The sequence below is a fragment of the Neovison vison genome, chromosome 13, assembly GCF_020171115.1.
Source record: "Neovison vison isolate M4711 chromosome 13, ASM_NN_V1, whole genome shotgun sequence".
Lineage (NCBI taxonomy): Eukaryota > Metazoa > Chordata > Mammalia > Carnivora > Mustelidae > Neogale > Neogale vison.
The window spans coordinates 49,063,007-49,090,381 of record NC_058103.1 but is presented as its reverse complement, the minus strand read 5'-3'; the positions used below and the strand labels follow the sequence as shown (position 1 = coordinate 49,090,381).

General features: G+C 41.1%; 1 protein-coding gene across 1 annotated transcript; it reads left to right on the top strand.

Moving 5' to 3' along the window:
* The first annotated feature begins 21,601 nt into the window (after nucleotides 1–21,601).
* Nucleotides 21,602–25,569, top strand: ARF6 (ADP ribosylation factor 6). The gene is made up of 2 exons (XM_044230317.1): nucleotides 21,602–21,674; nucleotides 21,773–25,569. Exon 2 carries the CDS (start codon nucleotides 22,259–22,261, stop codon nucleotides 22,784–22,786), a length of 528 nt encoding a protein of 175 aa, XP_044086252.1. The 5' UTR covers nucleotides 21,602–21,674; nucleotides 21,773–22,258; the 3' UTR covers nucleotides 22,787–25,569.
* Nucleotides 25,570–27,375: the final 1,806 nt, after the last annotated feature.

Here is a 27,375-nt window from a genome sequence, read left to right as displayed (position 1 = left end):
TCACCTCTGCTCTCACAAAGGCGTGTGGGCGCCTCTTGATTTTTTTTTTCCCCGTTACAAGGAGGGAGTAGCCGGGCACCGAGTCGGAAGCTCACTCCTACCGGATGACACACAGAGCTTAAGGATTCGGGAGGGAAAGACTGCTGATTTGCCAGATCTTTCGTCTGCAACATTTGAAAGCAAAAACCTTGAGTTAACAGCGGTGAAAGAAAGTAACATTCCGTGGGTGGAGGTGGGGAGGCAAGGTCCGGGGAAACAGTGGTAACAGAGCGGCAAGCTGGATGGACTGCCGCCGGGAGAACGTGGGAACCGGGACGCATTTTTGGTAGTGTTGTCGCGAGGCTATCTTCTCCAACGGGCGGAGAATAAACGAGCAGCCCCTGTTGGCTGCGAGGGTGATAGCAGCCCTTCGCCAAGAACTTTTGGCGATGGTCCGGTAGGGGTCAGCGATGAGGCGGCTCTGGACCGCCGAATATCCGAAGTTCCCCGGTAGCTTGGACCCTGAGGGAGACGGAAAATAGGAAGACAAGCGTCAAATAGTGAGGAGAGGGAGCCAGTAATAGAGACCAGTTACATCTTACTTATTTTTAACATACAGATTATATAGACTCCCAAATGCATAAATAAATGGGGCAAACTCCTACTGTTTATTTAGGAGGTAGGGCTATTACTTCTAAATCCGGGAGAGAGGAGGCAAAAGAGACGGGGTCTCGCTATGTTGCCCAGGCTGGAGTGCAGTGGCTATTCACAGGCGCGATCCCACTACTGATCAGCACGGGAGTTTTGACCTGCTCCGTTTCCGACCTGGGCCGGTTCACCCCTCCTTAGGCAACCTGGTGGTCCCCCGCTCCCGGGAGGTCACCATATTGATGCCGAACTTAGTGCGGACACCCGATCGGCATAGCGCACTACAGCCCAGAACTCCTGGGCTCAAGCGATCCTCCTGCCTCAGCCTCCCGAGTAGCTGGGACTACAGGCGCGCGCCACCGCGCCCGGCGCTCCGAAAGCTTGAAAAGGAGATACTAGAGGCTGTGGTGTGATGACGTTACCTGGAGGTGGAGCAGAGGCGGGGCTGCGGCTGTCGCGAGAATGGGAACGCCCAGTATGAGGCGGGCCGGAAGCCGAGACCGTGTGACGTCATCGAGGAGGGGTTGCGGTCTTGCTCTACTGCTCCCTGAGCGGGTGAAGCCGCATTCACTGTTCCGGCCTCGGCTCTGAGTGTTCGGCTGCGAACACTGTGTTCTTGTACTTAAACCAGTCTTTCGCACATACTGCAACTTTTGGGGGAAGTTACTTACGAGGGAACCATCTGTCACTAAAAGTCTCATTGTCCATAGCAAGCCGGTCCCTTTGCTGTACAGCTGTACGAAGTATAACCTGTCGTAGCAAGGGGGCTGGGGGGTCTGCAAAAATGTCGGAGACCCACTGGCTTTTCATTACTGAAATGAAGGGAGTTTAAGTGAATAGTCTGCTTTCGTAGCCGCCGCATGTTCATTGCCGGTTATTGTAGGAAAAAGGTCTATCTGGGTAGACGAGCTCAAGGATTAGGATTTGTCAGCCTGGAGTCCTTTTTGGACCAAGTTTGAGTTAGGAAGGGGTAGGAGGAAGAAGGAAAAAAGGATTTCCAACCATAGTGGATCTGCAACCACCAGACCTTTTACCTGCCCTGTCACAATCTTTTCCATTCCTCTTTTCTCCTAGAATAGTCCATCCAAACTTCCCCGTCCACCTTCATTTTATCACAGAAGTTTACTCCCACTTTCACAGATAAATTAAGGCCATCAGAAAGCTTTATCAAGTCCTTGTTACTCCCTCCTCCAAATCTGTGTTTACATCTTCAAGAATGTACAACTCTGTTGTAGCTTCCTACCTCAAATCCAGTAGGTAAAAATTTCTCAGTCATTTCCATACTCATCCTATCTCTTTCACTTGTTTAAAGAGGTGCTGAGTTTTCTTTCATCTTAAGAACTCTCCTTTGACGTTGCTGCTTTTTCCAAATGAAATGTGTGTTGTTTTAATGGTTGCACTTTTCGAAAAGTTGTTCTACAATTACTACATTCAGCTCCTAACATTCTATCTTCAGTCCACAGTCCACTGACCCACTGAAACTATTCTACTAAGGTTCTCAAACCTACGCTCCTAACTGGCAGATCTAGGGACCCGTTAAGATTTATGTAACATAATTTTTAAAAAAAGATTTCATTTTTTTATTTGGCAGACAGAGATCACAAGTAGGCAGAGAGGCAGGCAGAGAGAGAGAGAGAGGAGGAAGGAGGCTCCCCAATGAGCAGAGAGCCCGATGTGGGGCTCAATCCCAGGACCCTGGGATTATGACCTGAGCCAAAGGCAGAGGCTTTAACCCACTGAACCACCCAGGCACCCCTTATGATAAACTATCACCCCCCCATCTGTATTATTTGTGACCACCACCTCCTCCCTGAAATTTTATTTTCGCTGGTTCTTGCTGATAGCCTCTCATAGGTCCTCCCAAGCTTTGCCAGTCTTTCCTCTGCCAACTCTATGCATGTTGCTGTTCCTTGTAGTTCCCTTCTAAACCTTTATTTTCTTGCCATACTTTTCACAAGTGATCTCATCATCTCTCAGGGCTTTCAAATCTATAGCTCCAGTCTGAAGCTCTGGAAAGCCATAGTTTTAGCAGCCTACTGGATATCATCTTAACATCATTCAAAACTTCAAACTCAACTTGTACAAGCAAACCTAACCATCTTCTGATCCTTACCTCTAAACTTGCCCACTCAGTTTCCTATATTCTCACTCTTTACTAATATAATTATTTAGTTTGTCATTTCAGAACTCTCTCAGTCATCCTTGACCACGGTATCATTCATTTACCACCAGATATTTTTTTTCTTGCCTATCCAATGATAGGCTCTGTGCTAGATGATAAAGATGTGGTGGTGATGAAAAAAGACATTTGGGGGAGACAAAAACACAGCAGTATAGGGTGCCTAGGTGGCTCAGTGGGTTAGGCCTCTACCTTCAGCTCAGGTCATGATCTTGGGGTCCTGGGATCGAGTCCTGCATTGGGCTCTCCGCTCGGCAGGGAACCTGTTTCCTCCTTTCTCTCTTTCTGCCTGCCTCTCTGCCTACTTGTGATCTCTGTCTGTCAAATAAATAAATGAAATCTTTTTTTTTAAAAAGCCCAGCAGTATATACATATGCTCTGATAAGGGCCATATAGGAAACAAAGTGCTGGGAGAAAAACAACAATGGCAGGAATGGGGGAGGGACATAGTTTAGAGAAAGTAGTCAGGTAAGCCTCCTTGAGAAGGGTGTCATTTGAAATGGGGCCTGAAGAATGAGACATCGGTTAGGGACTTCAGTTACCAGCAATAAGGGCTATGTGTAAACTGAAGTAAAAGAACTCCTCTTAAGCAAGAATTCATTGGAAGGCAGTGGGGCAAATATGGCAGAACGGTAGTTGTCCCTGTCTGTTCTCACCTTTTACTACCTAATAAATTTTTTTTAAAGATTTTATTTATTGATTTGTAAGAGAGAGAGGAGCGAGAGTGAGCACAGGCAGACAGAGTGACAGGCAGAGGCAGAGGGAGAAGCAGGCTCCCTGCCAAGCAGGGAGCCCGATGTGGGACTTGATCCCAGGATGCTGGGATCATGACCTGAGCTGAAGGCAGCTGCTCAACCAACTGAGCCACCCAGGCGTCCCTACCTAATAAATTTTTTTTTTAAAGATTTTATTTATTTATTTGACAGAGAGAGATCACAAGTAGGCAGAGAGGCAGGCAGAGAGAGAGAGAGGAGGAAGCAGGCTCCCTGCAGAGCAGAGAGCCTGATGCGGGACTTGATCCCAGGACCCTGAGATCATGACCTGAGCCGAAGGCAGCGGCTTAACCCACTGAGCCACCCAGGCGCCCCCCCTAATAAATTTTTAACTGGACAGATGAAGCCCCACTTAGAGACAGATGTGATTTGAAGTGGGGTCCAAGAGCAAATGTTAAAGAATTCGTGAAATATTTTTGGTGCAAAAACGGTGGTTTAATTAAAGCCCAGAGGACAGGACCCATGGGCAGAAAGAGCTGCACTGGGATTGTAAGGAGAGATTGGCTATATGCTTTTAAGTTGGTGGGGGCAGAAGTTTCCAAAAGGATTTTCATATTTTAAAGAAGACTTACAGGATCCTGGAGGCCTAGCTCTTGTCAAGCTAAGGTTGCTTTTTGCCACTAACAAAGCATTAACATTAAGATGCTTGGGAGTTCCTGGAGGAATGTCATACTCTGCCTGTCTCAAGTATTTGTCAATGGATTGCAAGTTTAAGGAAATTTAATTGTATCTACATTTCCTTTTGCCCTTGTTCTCCAAGTCAAAGACCACACTTCCCAGTTTCTCTTACAACCAAATACGTTCAAGTTCTCACCAATGGGATATGAGCGAAAGTGATAGGTGCAACCTTTGCATCCCTTGCTTAAAAATAAATCCCCTGTCCTCTATTTCTGCTCTTTTGCCCTTCCCCAGAGCTAGATGGCGCTAAGGCAAACCCACAGCAGTGTCCCAGCTCTATGCAAATGAAGAAAATATCCTAAGCTGGAGCAGAGCACCAAGAGGAAAGAAATCAGAGTCCATTATTGACTTAAGGGAGCTGAGCCACACTGCTCAGCTGAAAAGTTGAGGCCACTCCTACCTCTGGACTGTTACATGAGAAATAAACTTCTATCTCATTTAAATTACTGTATTGTCTTTTGTTACCATAGCATACTCAGTACTCTAAGCTAGACATGGAAGCTCAAAGAGGAAAACCCTGACTAACCAGAACTCAGAAAGGGCAGAAACCAAATGAGCTACAGGCATCTCCAGCTCACCCCAGTTGGATGAATCAGACTCAACCTCCTTTAAGAAGTCTGATTTTCTTTGAGGCTGTGTCCACCTACAATCTCTATATTCATATCCATTTTTATCATAATCATGTTGTAAATAAAACTTTTATGTTCCATTTTTCTCATTTGTCACTATACTTTTAGTGGTAGTAGAAGCCTCTCAATGTGATGCATAACCAATGATGATTTAAATTCAACTATTGTCAGTTACACTAACCAGCTCTTCATCATGCTACATATTTTACCTGCATTGTTTTGTGAATTAGTGATATGCATAATATCCAGTGCTAAGCCAGTTAACAAGCTTGAATCAGTGTTTGCTTTTTTTTTTTTTTTTTAGGTTTTGCCACTTTTTCTCCAGCTTTATTGAGGTATAATTTACAAGTAAAATTGTAAGCTAAAGTGTACAGCATGATGATTTGATAACTGTATACATTGTGAAAGGATTCCTTCCATTTCCTCCTTCCATCCGTCACCTCACAAATTTACTTTTTTCCCTCTTCAGTAAGAACATTTAAGTTCTATTCTTTTAGTAAATTTCAATTGTACAATACAGTGTTATCAACTATAGCCACTGTATTATACATTAGATCCGCAGACTTTTTTCATCTTACGACTTAGAGTTTGTACCATTTTACCAACCTCTCCCAATTTCCTCCATGCCCCCCAGCCCCTTCCAACCACTTTTCTGTTTTTATGAGTTTGACTTTTTTTTTAAACAAAAGATCTGATGTATAAGTTATACCATGCAGTATTTTTTTTCCTCTAGCTTATTTCACTTAGCTTATGCCCTCCAGTTTTATCCATGTCACAAACAAGATTTCCTTCTTTTTAATGGTTGAATAATATTTCATCATATTCCATCCATTCATATGTATTTTTTTCTTTATCTATTCAACTATTGATACTTAGGTTGTTTCCATATCTTCACTATTGTAAATAATGCTGCAATGAACATGGAACTAAAAGTTATCTCTTCTAGATAACGGTTGTTTCCTTTGGATACACACCCAGAAGCGGGATTGCTGGATCACATGGTAGTTCTATTTTGAATTTCTTGAGAAATCTCCATACTGTTTTCATAAAGGCTGAACCAGTTTACATTCCCACCAACAGTGCACATGGGTTCCCCTTTCTCTACATTATGGCCACCATTAATTATCTAGGTTTTTTTTTAAACCTATGTGTGCATTTTTTTAAAGTTTATTTTTATTTATGTAAGTAATCCCTACACCCAAAGTGGGGCTCAATTCACCACTCTGAGATCCAGTCCATGATTTTCTGACTGAGCCAGCCAGGCGCCCTTAGATCGTTTACTTTTTAATAGTTCAAAAAACTCGGTCATGTCTGGCTATGTGAGTTTTGCTTCTTCCAAACGTAACCTGAATGGCAGTTAATTTTGAGGCGCTAAAACATTAGAATAGCTAAAGCACTCATCCTAAATGGTTATGTCTCAAATCTGTCTGAAAAAATCCATTCCATGGAGCTCAAGACCTTTATACATTAGTCCCTCTGGAACGTTAAACGAAGGAGGGCATGGGGTCAGACGAAGAGGCTCTCCGCCCAGGTCGGGGAGAAAAGGCTTTAGGGCAAATCGGGCGGAAATTGGGCTCTAGCTTACATCCTCAGCAGCCATCTGGCAAGAGCACCGGACAAACCTGAGGCTGGCCGGGGCAGCAGAGGCCCCAGCTGCTATCCCCACAGAGAACCCCCGAGGAACCCCCAAGCGGCAGAAGAAAAGAAGGCTCAGCGGTCACAGAGAGAGAAACCAGTGCGCGTGGGGGATTGTTGCCCGCCAAAAACGTCAATTCCGCGGTGGCGGAATGGAAGAGGAACTTGGGCAGGGAGAGCCGGGACAGGGCGGGGGCGGGGGCGGGGGCGCTCGGAGACTGAAGATGGGCGGCCGGGGGAGGGAGAGGCGGGGCCACCCTGGAAAGGCGGAGCCTCACGGGCGAGGAGGGGAGAGAGCGGGAAGGAGAGAGGAGAGACCCGCCAGGGAGGAAAGGTGGGGCGGTCAGGGCGCCAGGCACCTGAGGACGGTGGGAAGGCCGAGGGGCCGAATAGGAGGCGAGAGGCGGGGTCACTCCAGGAATGAGAGGCAGGGCCTCTAGAAGACCGAGAGGCAGGGCCTGCAAGGGAAGGCAAGAGGCCGCTAGGGGGCGGGGCAGATAAAGTACTCACCACGACCTAGGTCGCCGATCGCGCGGTCCCGTACGGGTCCGCATCCTCCCACGGAGGCCCCGGTCCCCGCCCTTTGACACGCAGCCCATTTGCCGCCGCTCACCGCAGGGGGAATTACTTGTTGCTGCCGGCAGGATTTTCATCACGCTAGGTTATCTGCATTTCAGAGTCATGTCCCTGTGGGCTGACCCTGATTCTGTGACATTTAATAAACGAACAATGCATTAACGAGAATTAGCACTTTGACATAGTAATCCTTTACTTCTTGGCCGCACCCTACGTGGAGGAAGAGCCTTTACTGTGGTTAATGCACAATATCTCATCCCTCCAGAAACTCATTTCTTGTGGCACATTTTAAGATGCCAGAATTACCCAGTGTCACACAGCTGGGCTTATAAACAGGAGTTAAATTTGGGGGGCTATTTTCTTAAATTTGAATACGTTTTGACTTTCATCCTACATTCTGCGGGAATATTTTTAACGTTATAGAACTTAATAGAACTCCATCAGAGCATGGATATTTATTACATTGATTCTGATCTGATGTGGAATAAATCACATCCCCAAACCAAAACTTCATACATTAAAAACCCGATATTTAACATTTTATTGCAAATATTGATTCTATCTCTACACATGTGTGGTAAAAGCTTTTTGCTGTATTTAATTTATTCCTCTTGAAAGTATTAGATTGCATTACAATGTTTCGCTTTCTTCAGATAACGTTTAGAAGAATGCTTCCTTTGTTTGGGGACTCCGTAGACTTAAGTTAATGTCACCTCAAACCAGAGTAATTTGCAAATTGATTTACTTTTTCGTGACTCCTATTCTCAAGGCTGATTATTGCCCAGGTTAATATATCGAAACAGCCTGGCTTTTGGTAGCAAAACAAATACTTGAAATTGCATACAGCTTTCACTAATGTGAGAGAGGATCAAAATAACATTCTTTGCTTAAATCACTCTCATTCAGTAAAGTTATTGAGCACGTGTTATGTGCTAGGTGTCCTGAAGTGTTAGCCATTAGTTAATATTAGGGATAAAGGTTAGTTTTGAGAAAAAGTGTAAACAGAAACAATGAATCTGCTTGCCATGAAAGTCTAATGGATGGGTTTATGTTTATTCCCCTTGGACCCTGAGGAAAGGGCATAATTTCTGAGAGGAATAACTGGAAAAATGTCTACTCTTGGATTACTTTTGGCCCCAAGTATGACTATTATAAAAATTCTATAGTTTTCCTATGTGGAGGTGGTGAGGAGGGTAGTATCTTCCCCTAGACCTCTTCCCTTTACGTGAATGGGTGTAAGAGCATGGAGGCCTTCTAACTGCAACCTACTTTCACTTTTATTTTGCAGAGGGAAATTTTAAGCTTTTCTCTGTGTGGTTTAGGGAACTTATTAATATTCCTTACTGAGATTTTATGATGCAATAGTTGAATATATAGCACTAGGCATGTTTGCTAGGGGATACTTCATAAAATACATTGTTCTCACAATTCACATGACTGATACTTTAAATTTATCCTGTGACACTCTGGTTTCTGTATATGATGATTTCCAACCAAAGTAATTCATGGCTTCCTTAGGGGCTGCTTTTAGGGCTAATGTACCCTGAAAGTACCTGTTTTTACAGAGAATACAGAAGGCACAGGCAGCCTGTGCCTGTTTAAATGAACCTTGTCACTGTACAATAACAGAGCTGTAATTCATTTTATGGCATAGCTCATTTCCCAAGAAGGGCCCAGCCGGGCATGTAGCAAGAAATAAAGAAAAGACAAAACCATCACACATTAGTTGCAATAGTCTCTTAATGGAGACAATTTTTAAAAATTTGCTGAATGTTTTACTGTCCAGGATATGATCTATCTTACTGTATATTGCATGGGTACTTGGTAAGAATGTGTATTCTGTATTACTTGGTGAAATATCCCATAAATGTTGATTATATCCTCTTGGTTGATGCCATTGCTGAGTTTTTCTCTGTCCTGACTGATTTTTTGTCTAGTTTGTTCTATAAATTGTTAAGAGAGAGGTATTGAAATCTCCAACTATAATTGTAGATTTAGATATCTCCCCTTCCAGGTCTACCAGTTTTTGCTTCACATATTTGTCCCTTGATTATTCAGTTTATATTATAATTGTCTTTTTTAAAAAAAGATTTTTATTTATTTGAGAGAGAGAGAATGAGAGAGAGAGCATGAGAAAGGGGAGGCTCAGAGGGAGAAGCAGACTCCCTGCCAGGTAGGGAGCCCCATGCGGGACGCGATCCTAGGACTCCAGGATCATGACCTGAGCTGAAGGCAGTCACTTAACCAACTGAGCCACTCAGGCACCCCATAACTGTCTTTAATACAATCCATCTATATACACTTAGAGCTGCATCAGACAATATTACAAACTTTTGATTCAATCATCAACAGTAATTTATAAAACTGAAGAAGGAAAATCTATTGAAGTTACCTTTATTTTTGCTTAACTATATTCTTTCTTCCCCCCTGTTGTTCCAAGATTCCTTCTTAAAAAATTCTTTGCTTTCTGTTTAGAGAATTTCCAACTTCTGTTGGACATTTTTTAGGCTAGGTCTGCTGGTGAGATTCTCTTAGTTTTTCTTCATATGAGAATGTCTTGATTTCCCAAAGGATATTTTACTAGATATTGAATTCTGGGTTGACAGTTTTTTCTTTCAGCACTTAAAAAAATGTTATTTCCTCTTGGCCTTTTTGTTTTCTGGTAAGAAATCCACTAATTTTTTTTCAAGATTTTATTTATTTATTTGAGAGACAGGAAGTAGAGCGAGCAAGAGAGAGAGCACAACCAGGGCTAAGGGGTAGAAAGAGAGGGAGAAGTAGACTTCCCACTGAGCAGGGAGCCTGACACAGGATTGGATCCCAGGACCCTGAGATCATGACCTGAGTGGAAGGCAGACGCTTAACTGACTGAGCCACCCCGGCACCCTCTGAAATCCATTATTGTTTAAATTGGTTTTTTTCCCCCCCCTTGTAGGTAAGGTGCTGTTTTTCTCTGGTTGTTTTCAAGATTTGTCTTCAGTTTTTAGAAGTTTGACCATAATGTGTTTTGATGGGAGTCTCCTCAGATCAGATTTATCCTATTTGGAAGTTCATTCAGCTTTTTAAATATGTAGGTTTATGGTTTCTGCCAAATTTGGGAAGTGGGTTAGCCATTACCTCTTAAGGGACTTTTCCAGCCCTCTCTCTCCTCTCCTGGGACTCCACTAATATGAACAGTAGAAGTTTTGTTACATTCACACAGGTCTCTGAGGCTCTTCTGTTTTTTTTACTCTATTTTCTCTCTGTTCAGATTGGGTAATTTCAATTACTGTATCTTCCGCTGTTGAGCCCATCCACTGAGCTTTTTATTATATTTTCAGTTCTAAAATTTCCATTTTGTTTTTCTTTGTATCTTCTCTATATATGCTGAGGCTTCCTATTTCTTTGCTGAGACTCTATTTTCTCGGGGGCTTCAAGTGTGTTCACAATCACTCACTGAAGCAATGTTACAATGGCTGCTATAAAATCTTTGTCAGACAATATGAACATCTTTATCACAGTGGTGTTGGCATTTATTATTGTCTGTTCTCATTCAGTCTGAGATCTCAGTATGATGAATGAATTTTGGTTGAGATCTGAATATTTGCACATTATGAGACTCTGGATCTTATTTAGCTTTCTGTGTTAGCTCGTTTCCTCTAATACCTCTCCAACAGGAAAAGTGAAGCACCACCTAATTACTACCAGGTAGGAGGAGAAGCCCAGATTCTTTATTGAGCATTTGTTGACACCCTTAGGGGAGGCTCCTTGTTACTGCTGGGTGGGGGTTGGAGTACTGGCTCCCCACTAGGCCTCCAGTTGGAAGCAGTAGTAATATCCACTACTGCTTCCCACATGGTTTTCACCAACACCATACCACAAGGGGTGAAGATTGTTGGGGATGAGGGGGGTCATGGTGGGAGAAGGTGTGGGCCTCTACTTACAGTGAAAATAGTGACCCGACTCCAGTAGGCCTCTTCTGATACTACCCCAGCAGAGAGGGAAAGGGGTATCTCCTAACTGTCAACAGAGGTGAAAGTCTAGGATCTCCTGTGGTATCCATTGATAACAAGTGTTTAGGGTGGGGCTCATTACCACCTGGTAGGGATGAAAGTCCCTATTCCTTATGCTACCTAGTGAGAAAGAACACCATTAAGAATCCAGCAAAGGTGGAGGGACAGCTGGGTGACTCAGTTAAGTGGCTGGTTCTTGATTTCAGTTCATCTCAGGGTCCTGGGATCAAGCCCTGAATCAAGCTCCACACTCAGCAGGAAGTCTGCTTGAAGATTCTCTTTCTCCTTCTGCCTCTCCCTCTGCTTTTACACTCTCTCTAAAATAAACAAATACATCTCAAAAAAAGAGAGAGAGAAGAGTCTCACAAGGGTGGAAATCTAAGCTACCCACCCAGCTTTTGCCACCATAGGTGAACGTGGGGCCACAACTTTTTGGTTGTTGTTTGACTGGATTACAATGGTTATTTTATTTTATTTTTTATTTATTTGACAGAGAGAAAGCGGTCACACGTAGTCAGAGAGGCAGGCAGAGAGAGAGGGGGGAAACAGGCTCTCTGATGAGCAGAGAGCCCGATGCGGGGCTGGATCCTAGGACCCTGAGATCATGACCTGAGCCAAAGGCAGAGGCCTTAACTCACTGAGCCACCCAGGTGCCCCCTACAGTGGTTATTTTCTAAAAGTTCTGTCTTGCCAAGTTGTCCCTTTCCTAATCCTTTGGGCTAAAGACAGCATTCTTTTGTTAGAGGTTTTTTGTTTGTTCGTTAACTTTGTTTGTTTGTATTTGGCATTTCTGACTTCTTAAGCTCCAAGTCTGGGATATATGAGGCAAAAAGAAAACCCAGGGAATTCGCTACCATGTTACTCCTTGGGCTCTAGTGCAGCCAGTCTGCTTTCTTCTTTCCATCTGTTAAAGTTTTCTTATTCTTGTTTAATATTTAACATCCAAGGTTTTTAGATGTTTCCACTTAGACAATGGAATTGGAAAAAGTATGTCTATCCCATCTTCCCAGAAACAGGAGTGTATAGTATTAAATTTTATAATTACTTTCTGTTTAGGGCAGATGATGCTAATTGAGGATTATGATGCTAATTGAGTGCTTCTGTGATGCCTCTTTCTCCTCCCACATTAAGATAATTATTGCTACAACATAAGGGAATGCATTAAATTATTCTAAGAGCTCTATAAAGCAATTCAAGGATTGGTCAAAAAACCAGGTTGAAGACCTGTTTAGAGCTTTTTATACAATGAATTAGATTCATTTATTTCTTCCCAGTCCTTCCCACTCTAATTCTAATGGTGGTTTTATTTTTTAACAGTGATGGGAGTATATAATTATTATGTATTGGGTATTTGTATATCATATATAGTTCTCCCTAAAGCATTCACGTCTCTGACTTTAATACATTTACTTTGACAGTTAAAATTTTGTTTTGTTTGCACACTATTTTACATTGTCATCTTTTGTAAAGGTAGCACTTTTATTTATAAGTAACAACAGCCCATTGGAGCTTGCTTTAGCAAAAGCAAAGGTGATTTTATATGAAGATATAAGATGTCTCGTGAAATTCAAAGACTGGAATGCAGACAGACCCCAAGAAGGGCCTGGAACTGTGCAATGGAGCCTAGGAAATAATCTCTGTCTCTGCTCCTTTCTGTACATCTATTTTTTTCTTTCTCCCTGAAGACTAACTTCTGTCTGCCACCCAGTACTCAAAGCAGAGTATGGCTATGACATAGTCAATAGTTCGTAGAATATGGATCCATTGGGAAAAGACAGACTAACATGGTCTTTCTTCAGATCTGATTTTAAATTCTCAGGAATGAGAATTTGATTAGCCAATCAGAATAATGAGTGTACCTGTGATCCAGCTGGTATGACCAGAGATGTATGTGTTAAGGAGTCACATGGATGCCAGGAATCTACTCCTGTATTCCATGGATGGGGGGGCGGGAGGTAGCTGTTTCCAAAGACATCCTGAAAGTGTCAAATACATTGGGTGACTTGTTCTACTGCTAAAATTTTTTTTAAAAGGTTTTATTTATTTATTTGACACAGAGAGAGAGAGAGAGAGAGAGAAAGCACACAAGCAGGCAAAGTGGCAAGCAGAAGGAGAGGGAAAAGCAGACTCCCTGCTGAGCAGAAAGCCCGATGTGGGGCTCCATTCCAGGACCCTGGGAACATGATTTGAACTAAAGGCAGGTGCTTAACAGGCTAAGCCACCAAGCTGCCCTAAAATCTTTGATATGCTGTTCAGGATATGTCCATATCAAAATTGCTATAAAGTCCCAGGTTAATCTTCTTATACAACGAAGGTTGCTACTGGGAAAGCATATTGAATTCATGACTTTTTGACATTTCAAAAAGATATAGTAAGAAGCAGAAAGACCCATGTTAACATTTAAAAATGAAGCCTGACATCAGAAATTAAAGACTCTAGAACATTCTTTTTCCAGCAGTAATCTAGTTAGTTTGGGAAGTCAGCGCACAGGTAGCTGATCTTCCTTCCAAGTGAAGACCGCAGAGGAACTGTTGCCCTAGTTCACCAGAAAGGATCATAGCACCATAGACTCCAGGAGGTAAAATTGTAATTTTATCCCTGAAACTAGATTTTGGCTCAGCAGGTTTATGTTATCCATTACTGTGGACATACAATCTAGTAGGTGTATTTCTAAGCCTATTGGAACATAAATATTTCTTACTTGAAATAGAAACAAACTCATAAATTTTCCCAACTTAGCCATTGTTAAATTGGTTATAGTGTAACATTTACCTAGGATTTTACAACTATTTTCACACTTATAAATCTTGGATACTGTGCTCAAAACTGTATGTTGGGGTAGGACCTTTCTAGACAAATATATACTGATAGTCCAAAGGTATTCAACAGCAAAACTGTTCCCTTGTTTGTTCTTGGTATACATGCTACGTGTGCATAAAGCAAAATTTAAAAAGGTTATGGTGGAGGAAATCCCACATAAATCTACCTGGTTATACTTTTCTAAGGAATCATTCCTTTCCAACCCCAAGCTAGATTTTGGATTAGGGTACAAGATTACAGTTTACAAGATAATTGTATTTTTCAATACAATTATCTCTTTTCTCCTTCATTCCTTCCTTCTTTTCTTCCTTTCCATCTTGCTGCTGCTTCTTTCCACTCATATTTTTTTTTTTTAAGATTTTATCTATTTGGGGTGCCTAGGTGGCTCAGTGGGTTAAAGCCTCTGCCTTCTGCTCAGGTCATGATCCCAGGGTCCTTAGATCAAGCCCCACATCGGGTGCTCTGCTCAGTAGGGAGCCTGCCTCCCCCTCTCTCGCTGCCTGCCTCTCTGCCCACTTGGGATCTCTGTCTGTGAAATAAATAAATAAATAAATAAATCTTTAAAAATAAATAAATAAATCTTTAAAAAAAAAAAAAAAAAAAAAGGGACGCCTGGGTGGCTCAGTTGGTTGGACGACTGCCTTCGGCTCAGGGCGTGATCCTGGAGTCCCGGGATCGAGTCCCACATCAGGCTCCCAGCTCCATGGGGAGTCTGCTTCGCTCTCTGACCTTCTCCTCGCTCATGCTCTCTCTCACTGTCTCTCTCTCTCAAATAAATAAATAAAATCTTAAAAAAAAAAAAAAGATTTTATTTATTTATTTCACAGACAGAGATCCCAAGTGGGCAGGTAGAGAGAGGGAGAGAAGTAGACTCCCTGGTGAGGAGAGAGCCCAGTGCCGGGCTCGATCCCAGGACCCCATGATCATGACCTGAGCCGAAGGCAGAGGCTTAAACCACTGAGCCAGCCAGGTGCCTCTCCACTCATTTTTAAATTTATTCATTTATTCTCTGTCTTTGAAGCAGCGCTGTGTGGCATTTAAAATATTTTATTTGATTTCTAATCCATAAACGGTTTTAAATTTACTGGTTTACCACCATTTCTTGAGATTTGGAAAATTAATTCTTTTCCCTGGGCTCTGTAACGTAGAAGTCCTTGCTTTTACCACCAACTTGGCCATTAGAAGGATCGCCTAGAGAAGCTGAATCCCCTACCAGCAAGTTAGGAAATAAGGCAGATCAAATGCAGAATACTATGCTGGAGGCAAACAAACAAACAAACCAACAAAAACCAGGTAATATAAAGAGCTAACACTGCATAATGATTTAAATGAGTAATCTATTTGTTTAGTACCACTGTGACTCATTCATCCATCAGGTATGTATTTTGCTTACATGCCATTTCCTTCGTGTATCTCTAACCATAGGAGGAAACAAGATAAAACAAACAACAGAACCTGCAAATTAAGAAATTTAAAGCTGGAACCACTATAAAGACAGAGCAAGGTTAATTTTAGCCCTCAGCTGTTTGGTGTCCCTTGAATATCTTCCTAAGAGTACACTATTCACACTAATCCACAGCTATAAAGTATGCTATTATATAATAACAACGTATCTGAGTAACTGATACAACAGAGCCTGACAACTCTTACTGGAAACAGTTCACACTAACAGTTCTTTTATTACTTAATTACAAAGCTTGCAGGATTCTGTTAAGCAGTCTGAATGATTAAGCTTCTCCATTCTTAAGAAACTAAACTCTTTTTCAGAAAAATCAGTATTTCATCTTTTGTCAGTTTAGACAGAAGTAATAATCTTATTTTAGCTTAAAAATATTTTTCTGATATTAAAAACCAAATTTCTGACATTATATGCTTTTTTTTTTTTTAAGATTTTTTTCTTTATTTATCTGACAGAGATCACAAGTAGGCAGAGAGGCAGGCAGAGAGAGACGAGGAAGCAGGCTCCCTGCAGAGCAGAGAGCCCGATGTGGGGCTCCATGCGGGGCTCGATCCCAGGACCCTGGGATCATGACCTGAGCCAAAGGCAGAGGCTTAACCCACTGAGCCACCCAGGCGCCCCTATATGCTTCTTTTTAAGAGCAAATGTTATGGTTATCTCCACAACATGAAATGTTTCTGACTCCAACAATTATAATGATTCAAATGGTTGATATAAAAATGATACAATCATGGATTTCTGTGAGAAGGAACATAATTTTAGCAGGTTGGAAAGATTCTAGACTTCTACCTGACTCCAGTTCCGAATGACCGCCTCATGGGAAAATTACCAACATAATCAGATCTCCAGTTTGCACAATGTTGGTTCAAGATTTTATTTTGCATTCTTTAAATTAAAATATGTACCATTTGGAGTCTTTATTTATAATCAAACTGACCACGGTTAACTTGAACTGAAGATAATTTCATAAGAAGTGTATTAGAAGACCCACAGAATTGTCAGAAGCCTACAGAGATGGGAGGAAAGGTACTGTTGGGCCTATGCCACAGGGCAGTTTGCTGGTGCTTTTACTTTTATTGCTATTGGCATTCTTGCCACTAGATATCTGCCACCATCCTGCTGAACTCAGTCATTCTGGGCACTCATTCCAGCAACTCTGAATCCCTCAAAATCCAAAGCATGTAGTAGAACATTGATTTATTAGTTGGTTGAGCCCAGTTCACTTACCCAGATCTTAGCTACCAGGGAGATAGGAAAAGGAATATATCTATTTGCCCACCTTCATCTTTCTTCCTACCTATTTTGGTATTAACTCAAAAAGGAGAGGTATTTGCATACTGGGCACCAAATGGCAAGTATCCACAGACAACTTTTAATCTACAGTTTACAAGTTTGATCATCCTATGGCTGCCAAGCATTCCATCTTATTTTCTTTTCATTGAATGGTGCTAAATAGTTGATAGCGGTTCTATTAATAATTCAATAAATTTAGGTATAATTATAGTATGTTTTAAAAAATACTCTTTTACAAGAATCTCAGAAATATTTATGACAGGTCTAATGTTATACCAGTGATTAAGTTATTACTGCACTATACTATGCGAAAAACTGTGTGTCGAGGTATGTATTTGGGGAAGAGCAATAAAAAAATAAGTAGAGCTTAGAATGTATAGACTTTTAAATGAAGATTTATTTATTTACTTGTCAGAAAGAGTGATAACACAAGTAGGGGGAGCAGCAGGCAGAGAGAGAAGCAGGCTTTCTGCTGAGCAAGGAGCCCAATCAGGAACATGATCCCAGAACCCTGGGTTCATGACCTGAGTTGAAGGCAGATGCTTAACCAAATGAGTCACTCCAGCATCCCCAAAATTCATTTTTAATGTGAAGGGAAGTTAGCAATGAGTTCAGTGGTTTTCAATTTTAGCTTCACATTAGAATCACTCAGGGAGACCTTAAAAAAATATGGGTAGGTAGAACTTCTACCCTAGACATTTGGAATTAATTGATTTGGGGTGGGGCCCAAGCATTTATGTGGTTTTAAAATGCCCCAGGTGATTTTAATGTGCAGCTAGGGCTAAAAACCATTGATCTAGTCCAGTTTACTGAGTTCACACAATTTTTTGGTACAAAAAAAGAACAGACTTGGATCAAAAAAAAAATCTTAATTTGAACCTCTTTTGTACAATTTTATTAAGAAAGTAGCTTATCCTCTCAGTGGCTCAGGTCTTTCAATTGTAAAGGGAAATACTAAATACTGTCTTAAGTCAATTAAGAGAGATTTCTCCATTGCAGGAATAGGAAAAAATGATGGTTAATGAGGATAAATAACTTACCCAAAGCTAATTATGAAGTGTTGGGAATAATTTAAGGATGTCATTTAGTTTTTCCTATTCACTTGTGCCCTAGACCATGTTGCCTCAGTGTTTACGGTCTGAAGCCTTAACTATTAAAAAATTGTCTAAAATATCAACTATAACTAACTTTTAGTTTTATCATTCCCACTTTTAATACTTTTAAAAATGAGATGAAATCTTCATATTCAGGCATAACTAAAGTAATTAAGGTTTAGATTGGGATATGACTTTTTTTTAATGGTTAAACAGGAAGAATTAGAAAATGGTTCCTTAGCAAACACAGGAAGAGGCCAAGGGAGTGAACTATTATTTTGGTTCCCAGTGTCCTTTTAAGTATCTGCATCCATTAAAGTTACCAAGAATAGGGGCGCCTGGTGGCTCAGTCATGAAGCTTTGGCCTTTGGCTCAGGTCATGATCCCAGGGTCTGGGATGAGCCTGCCTCTCCCTGCGCCTGCCACTCCCCTTGCTTGTGCTCTGTCAAATAAATAAATAAATCTTTTTAAAGAAGTTACCAAGAATACTTACAAATTAAAATTAATTGTTTTTATTGTCTCAATTAGATTTTTTAGTTTTATTTTTAAGAGTCTCGATTTTCACTGTATTATGGTCAAAAAATGTTTGCTACTCTATTTTACTACATAGCCCATATTGTGCTAGGGACTAAGGATTCAAAAATTTAAAGAATATGAAACCTTTCTTTGAGAGCTTATAAACTGACAGGTATAATACGAAGGGAGGGCTAATTCTCCTGCCTCAGTGTTTTGGTTGGAATAGATTAGAAATTTTCTAAAGATATAATTTATATCAGCTTCTTGTTTGCTCTTTATTTCTACTGCTACTAGGTTTCCTGGGGCTCTAGACTTTGTTAAACTAGATAGAGCTCAATGCTGGGTAAGTGGACTAAGGGCTCAAAAATGAAGCCATAAACAAGGGATGGTATCTTCCTTAAACAGGTATGACGTCTGACCACCCTTGTTGAGTGGTCAGAATTGTCCTTAGCACTGCATGGGATAAAAAGAAATATATGACACAGCCATACAGAATAAACGATTAAGAGCTTTAGGAATTCAGAAACAGGGTAAACAGAATGGGGTGCTATAAAGACTTGTTCGTTTCATTTTAAAAGCAAAAATTAAGCCATTTTTTAAAGTATTTTTCTTATGTGTTTTAGTCAGGAATATCACAAGATAAGATGATAAATGTGGTTGTTCAGCAGATTAGAAATTATGGTGTTTTCAAAAAGGAGGGCCTGTTTCTAAGTAAGCTAAAGAAAACTTCATTCTTGGGCTTTAAATTAAAAAGCAGGGTAATTTTTCTACAGTTTTGGAGCTTTCATTTGTGTTTGAAACTTAAAAGAGAAACAGGGTACACACTGAGAAATGTAATATTTTGTTTCATAAATGCATATTTTAGTTTATCTGTAAAATATTTCAGAGAATGGAAATATTTTTTAAACTTACTATTTTTGAATTGTCAACTGTTTCAAGAAATCAAGAAAATGTTGCATCAGTGATATGATTTAGTAGTTGCCTAAATTGTCACTTTTTACAGATTTTGGTTTCACTGAAATTCACTTAGTGATTTTCTCAACTGCCATGATTATATACAAAGTTAACATTTTCATTGTCTGTATTTTCTGGCCATTATTTTGTTTTACAATTATTACTTAAAATAATTTATTTTATGAGGAACTACTCTAGATATGCAGTACTCTAACCCCAGGTAAATATAGTATATCCTTTTCCTTCGGTCTTATTTGTGGTATAAATGGCATTCATTCATTCAAATACTGATGTAATGTCTGATACCTACATGACATCACTGTGGACATTACGTTGACAAAACAAGTCTCTGCCTTTAAGACGCTTGTATTCTGGTGGAAGATCAACAGAAGATGGCTTTCAAAAATAAACTTTTTAACCCTAACAAGTGCCAGTGCCAGGTAGATGCTACTGCTTCCAGCTGCTTCTGTTTTCCATTATATTACTCCTTCCACTGAAAAAGAGATCCAACTCCAGCAGATCAATCTTCCATTTGCTTGGAAAAACTAGAATCTACTCTGAGAAGACTATTATGTTGAAATGCAGCAAAATACCTCTATTTGCCACATATAAAAAATTCCTCCCTCAAATATAATAAAAAGTACTATGACACTTTACAAAGTATTTTAAGAAATACTGTGACTGAGATTCCAAACAACTGTGTGAGGTAGTCAGGGAGAGAGCATAATTAGGGGGTTAAGAGGAGGAGCTGCAGATTTGATTTGATCTCAGTTCTGTGGCCCTCAAAAAACAACTTAAACTCTTTGTCCTTGAGTTTCCTCGTATGTAAAATTTTAGTACTCAAAATTACTTCCTATGATTGCTGTCAGGATTAAAAAATATATTTAAAGTACTTAGTACAGTATTTGCCATAACAAACAATAAACAGTGACTATTTTTTATGAGCAATATCATTCTTTGTCTGATTTTACAGATAAGGAAAATGAAGTTTAGGAAGGTTGAGGCCTAAGGATTCATAGCTATAAAACAGGCAACACTTTGAAGCCTAATCTCCAAAATCATTCTTCAAGTTTTATGACAGTGCCCATTAAGGCAGACAGAAAGTATATTGGATCATTGTTAGAATACTAGTGACTCTAGTAGGTTTATTTCAGCTGAAGCTTGTAAGGTTACCTTTTAATCTATCTACCATTATCAAATATTCTCGTATTATGAAATAAGTAAGTTATCACATGCTGTTAGATCTTAAAAAATAACAAACCCTATTTCCTGTTTTTCCTCCCCTTCGTTCACTTCTTTAAAGCCTCACCTTACTTTAAGTCTAACTTGATCTCTAACCAATTGCTACAAAAAGGTTTCCTAGAGTCTTCCACAAACATTTTGTTATTTACCCTGAAACAGGGTACAGAGAGCAAGGTCGGCATGACACTGGGTTTACACAGGAGATAACAAACGCAGCAAGGTTAAATGCCTAGATTCAGGCCACAAAAGTAGTTAGTCTGATTCTAAACCGTATGCTAAGATGATTATCATCTAGCCTTCTAAAAGTTAAGAAAGGGTGGGTGAGAAGTTATTGCTTATCACATTAAAGGGAAGTAACACTTAAATATGAAAGGTTACCTATCACCTTATACAGTTGAAAACGAGGCCAGGCACGGGCACTCTGGTTCACACTGCCATTTTTAAGTAACGTAGACTGGTCCTGAGGCGATGTATAAACATTCAAAAGGAGGGTTTCATAGCAAACCCAAGCCTAGTAAAAGCGCCGCACTGCCTGGCAGATTCCACACAAAACACGGGCCTCCCACGTGTCTTTCAGGAAATGCACAGAACACGAGGGATAAAGGAGGCCAAGGAGAGGCTGGGACAGGTAGGAAGGGCACGTAGGGCTTTCCCGGGTGACTGGGGACGCGCGAAATCTGGGGCGGGATGAAGGGAACTCGCGGAGCACCTGGCGGGCACCGACGTCTGAGAACAAGTATGAAAGCAGCATGGGGGACGCTTTCATCCTGGGAGCGCCCTTCCAGCGGACCCCACCCTGTGGAGCTCCCCAGAGAATTTGCTCCTCAGGTTCGAGGGAGGGTGGAGGAGGTGAAAGCGCGGAAGAAGAATGCAGAAAGTACCCGAGCCTCTAGTGTGGTAACAGGTGGGCACGGGTCAGAGTCCGAGTTTCGCGAAGTCTAGGGACTGGCCGCACCCTCAATGCCTCCGAGCCTCCGTAGCCCCGCCCCTCGCGCGTGGCGCCCTTGACGCTAGGCGCGCGGGTCCGGCCCCCTACAGAGGTCGCGCTTGTCGAACGGTCGGTCTTGCTGCGCCTGCGTGATCGGGAGGGGAAGTGAGGCGGTTTCTTCGGCGCCTTTTCCGGCGGCGGCGGCGGCGGCAGCAGCGGCAGAGCTGGGAGGAGGAGGTGGAGGCCAGAGGGAGCCCGCGCTCAGGGCGGCGGCTGGAGGTAACCTCTTGGACTGAGCTGGAAAGGCGGGCCACCTCGGCCTCCGTTCCCCTCTGGTACTCCGCCAGTAACTCTTCTTCCTCTCCGTGTCTCTGCAGGCGGCGCACCGAGTTCCCGCGAGGTTCAATGACCTGACGAGGCGCCGGAGCCTTGCTGACTCTCGGGTAGCTTGGGCCGGTGGTGAGCCCGGAGCTCGTGGACCGGCGGGCGGGCCGGAGGGCCTCGGTCTCCTGCGGCGGAGTGAGGAGAAGGCGGAGGAGCGGGAACCGCGGCGGCGCTCGCGCGGCGCTTGCGGGGGGAAGGGCAGTTCCGGGCCGGGCCGCGCCTCAGCAGGGCGGCGGCTCTCCCGGCGCAGACTCAGGGCCCCGGCGGCAGCGACGACTGGAGGAATCAAGTTGTGCGGTCGGTGATGCCCGAGTGAGTGGCGAGTCCGGGCCTCTGCCCCGAGGAGGCAACTCCCACGCAGGCCGCACGGGCGCCCTCGCGGCCGGGAGGCTTCGTTTCGGTTTCGCGGCGGCTGCGGCGTATTTGGCTGAGGGGACCCGGGACACCTGAATGCCCCCGGCCCCGGCTCCTCCGACGCGATGGGGAAGGTGCTATCCAAGATCTTCGGGAACAAGGAAATGCGGATCCTCATGTTGGGCCTGGACGCGGCCGGCAAGACAACAATCCTGTACAAGTTGAAGCTGGGCCAGTCGGTGACCACCATTCCCACAGTGGGTTTCAACGTGGAGACGGTGACTTACAAAAACGTCAAGTTCAACGTGTGGGATGTGGGCGGCCAGGACAAGATCCGGCCGCTCTGGCGGCATTACTACACCGGGACCCAGGGTCTGATCTTCGTAGTGGACTGCGCCGACCGCGACCGCATCGACGAGGCCCGCCAGGAGCTGCACCGCATTATCAATGACCGGGAGATGAGGGACGCCATAATCCTCATCTTCGCCAACAAACAGGACCTGCCTGATGCCATGAAACCCCACGAGATCCAGGAGAAACTGGGCCTGACCCGGATTCGGGACAGGAACTGGTATGTGCAGCCCTCCTGTGCCACCTCAGGGGATGGACTCTATGAGGGGCTCACATGGTTAACCTCTAACTACAAATCCTAATGAGCATTCTCCACTTATCCCCCGGAAGGAGAGAAATCAAAAACCCATTCATAGGATTATCGCCACCATCACCTCTTTCAATTGCCACTTTCTCTTCTTTTGAATTTGAACTCTGGAGTTACTGTTCTACGGTTGGGGAGGGGGGGGGTTAGGGGTTTCCTTTTTTTGTTTCTCTGTTGTTTTTTTTCCTCCCCCCCCCCTCTTTTTTCTTTCTGCTTTGCGTTACGATGCTCTGATCTGACAATTGACATGAACACAAAGTGCTAGATGTTCTTATTGACTTCCAGCAAATGGGATGGGGAAATATAGCAGTTTTTGGTAAAGTCCTTTATAATAATGGTTTGATTTTTTTATTTCGAGAGAATCTTTTTTGCAATGTATGCTTTTTTTTTTCCTTTTTGCCCCGTTTCCTTTTCACTTGCTGTAGATGGCTTATTTTGCATTCATGCAGACTATGTTGCAAGTCTGTTTCATCTAGTAAACTGAAAATTATTGCTTAATCAAACTGCCGTTTGTCTTTTATATTTAAGGCCTTTACCCCTCCCTTATGAGTTTTACCTTTAATTTAGTAATTTCAAATGTGACCTTTTATATCTAAGACCAGTATAGTAAACTTAGCCTACAGTGGCACATAATGAGTAATACCATTGTAATATGTTCCAGTTGCACATCAGTATGTTAAACAGGTAATGTAAGAAGTTCTTTGAAATGTCAGCTCTTAAGTTCTGAAACATACGTCATGCATGAGTAGGGATAAAACTCAAGTTCCTTATTACATAGCTAACTTACACTGCATAAAAAGATGAAAGTGTAACCCGTCAACACGGATTTTTCCACTGCAAGGTTAGCAACTTTGCTGTGTTTTCCCTCTTTTTTAACTTTAAAAGTAGACTCTTTCCAGAATATGGAGCAATAAATATAGATGCCACACACAGATGCGATATCTGTAGATATTTTAAGTGACTTTGGGGCAAAACTGGAATATATACTTCTACTACATTTCAAATGTCTAAGACCAATAGTTTAAAAATTACTAGAATGTTTACTTTGTTCATTAATAAAGCATTTAACAATTCAAATTATATACACCTACCTAGTTTGAAAAATACACATTCCTGTTTTCACATTAGAGCAACTGATTAAGCTGAAGATAGAAGTCTTTTTTGTAGATGAGTGATCCACATCTCCATTAATTAGAACACTGGAAAAGATGTTTTATAAAAAAGATATTTAATTCTGTTTGATTGTAGGATTAACTCATACAAATAGTAAGTCAGATATCCTGTTGGTTCATTAATACACTATCTCCCCTAAGGAAGGAAATGTGATGAATGAATGATGTGTAGACTTGAGGAATGACGATTAAAGGGGAAGTAGGATGAAGAAAAAGAACTTACAGATGACAATGAATGTAAACTTATTTTTCTTCAAGGGTAAGCAGTGTGCTCACTGGTGATAACCAGATCCTAGCAAGATTACTTGCTTAGCTTGTTAGGACCGGTAATTAGATTATTGAGACCACTATGATGATACTTTGAACCAAATGTTAATGCTTGATAAAGAATTGCGAGCAGCATCTGGTTCTCATATAGCCTTAAGGATTAATTTTAGAGGTCCTCAAGGAATTAAACATAGGGAATTTAAGAAACGTAGACTGCAAAGGCAGTATACAGGAAAAGGTGGAGTGGGTTTTATTCATGAGGGTGTCTGAAAACAAATGGAACGGGATATCATGGTACATAGTTGGACAGTATTGGTCCTTCGTGTTTTGGCCATATTGTATAATGGAGCTTTTACCAAAGATGTATGAGAAGCATAAGGCTATAAAAAGTTAACTATTGAAAGTAAAAGTCTTGACACATTTTACTTAAAGCAGATGAGAAAAGGTGCTATGTTGTAGGCTCCTGATGGTGCAGAGGGATTTTTGAATTCAAAATGCAACTAAAGTATAAAGTTCTCAGTTTTACTTTAGAAGGATCTCCAGAAATGAAGCTGACAGACACATCCGAGAACATTTTTAGTTGCTTTTAAAATTCCCAAAGCTCCACATAAATTTAATTCTTCGTGTTTTAAGTGATTGCATTTTAAGGTACATAAACATGGGTTATACAAATACCGATGCTATAGTAACATCTTTAGACGAGACAAGCACAAAGGTATAAATGCCTAAACTGGAGGAAACTTGAAACCCTCATCTTAATTCCTAAATGTAGTATTTCTAACCTGTGACAGACGATTGATAGGCAGCCATTTTTTTGTTTTAAAATAACTGGGAGCATAGTTAAAATTTTATACATCAAGTGATTGCTATTGAACGTTGCAGGTGAGATGTGGTTATTTTTAGTTTATTTGAAATGTCTAACTGAAGGGGGGAGGAGGGAAGCAAATATTTGAAATTTTGGAAAACCCTAAACTTCTTGGTAAGAAATTGTAATTTTTATTTACATTTTCTTTAAGGATATAAAAGGTTGATAATTGATGTAGTTAAATTGAGCCATAACCATCATGGGGCAGGTAATTGAGCCTGCAGGAAAAGTTATAATCTAGGAATTTAAAAAATAAGATCCTGAAGTTTTTGTTTAATTGCATCAATTTCTGTATTTATGTGAATTTATAAACTGCAGTAAGTTTTGAATGAGGTTAATCTTGTCTAATATAAGTAAATGAGTCTGTAGACTGTGATCTCCCCAAACTAAAAAGTACAGTACTTGGAATTGTGTTCTATATGGTTGTAGTGTTGGTAAAGCACTAATATGCAGAAAATAAAGGAATTACACAGTGCAGTTTCTCACGTTATGTTACTCGTTTGGACTAGATTAAGTGGGACATGTGGTGTGTTGGGCCATGTTACTCTCCAGGGATGTATGGTATAAAGTGACTCGATTTGGAGTCACCTAGCTTTTATAAGAACAAAAAAGAGTCAATTTGCTTTTTATAATCCTGGGTGTACAGAAGGTTTTGTACTGATTTAGTTCCACCAAACTTAATCTGATTTTATGATAACTTAGGACACAGAAGAAGTTGAAAATAACTTTAAGAATTAAGGTTCTAAGCAGTGTGTATTCTACCATTTTTCCAAAATCACCGCCTTACAGTTTTTAGGAGTAGAGAATTGTGTCTGTAAAGAATTGGCCTGCAGAGTGGTCTTAGCCTTGACAATTGACTTTTAGATTTTTAAAGTTTGTCTTCCAAAAGCCAGCTGCTTGTCTCATAAGAAAGGCAGAATTGTAGTCATTTAGAAAGGAAAATAGTAGATGAAGAATAACTTGTTGGGTAAAAAGGTTTTTAAAACACATTTCCTTTTTGGTAAGCATTCCCCCTTGAATCAGCAATTTTTATAACTTGATTTTAGAATATCTTACTGTGTTCTCTAGTATGTATTATTTAACCCTCACATTAATGTTAATATACTTAATACTGTGATTTACTAATGGCTATCAAATAACAACTTACCAGTGGTAGTAGCAGAAGATAATTTTACTCTTTAGAGGGTTTTTGTGTTTTTCATGTGTTTAAAAATATAGTAGCCTTAATCTGAATGGTAGTGGAGCTTCCTAAATTCCCAGTTACCTGGGAATCCCCAGCACCTTACCAAGTATACATCAGGGTGTGGTAACGCAAATCTTGGCTCTTAAAGATTGTAAAACCACATATAGCAAAAAGAACTTTTAAGTTTGACTAATCACTGAGCAGAATGTATTTGGAGTAGAACATTCGATAGAATCTAGCTTCTTGTTTATATTGAATGGTAAAGATAAGTAGGAAAGATTACAATGTTAGGAAGTTTATAAAAAAGGGAATGGTGGGACATGGAGTCACAGAATAAGAGGTAAAGTAACTTTTTTCTGATTTGCTAAACTTTATAAAGTTGCCAGACTAGATTAGTGAGTTTAATGGGTAGGGAATACATACAAGTGAGATCAAAGAGGCAGAACAAGTTCTGTAGAGAGGTTTAGGAATGGCAAATGAAATTTGTTTTTAAATAAGCCAAAGTAATGGTAATCTTCCTGGGAATTAGTCTTTAAGAAAAACCACTCAGTAGGACAGTAAGAAAATGCTGTAATTTTGAACATTTTTTTTCTCTTTAAAATGTTTTATGACTACTTGAAACAATTTTAAAAGGAAAGTATTTGTCAATCTTCCTTAAATACTTTAACACTTGTTACATAATATCATTTGGATCCATCTCTCCTCCATGGTATTTGTTTTATAACTGCAAGAATAGATTTCTTTATAGACAGCCTAAAGATACACCTGACACTATTCTAGGATACACCCGGCACTATTCTAGGTAGACACCATCCATAAGTGAAAAAAAAAAAAAAAAGTCTGCTTTCAGGGTTTATCCTGGTGGGGATGTGGGTGTGGGGAATGACAAAGACCAAATAATGAATAAAGATATGTTAGGTGATGTACTATGTATCATATAGTATGCTCTGTATATAGGGCGGCTGGTAGGAATGTCCTCAGAGGACTTCCAGATAAAGTGACGTTTGAACAAATACTTGAAGAAAAATATCAGTGGAATTTACATGGTAACAAAAAAATAATATGTGTACTGTAAAGCTGAGGCAGGGAAACTGGCCTAG

Coding starts and splice junctions, on each gene's coding strand:
- ARF6 (XM_044230317.1), top strand. CDS start 22,259: ATGGGGAAGGTGCTATCCAAGATCTTCGGGAACAAGGAAATGCGGATC.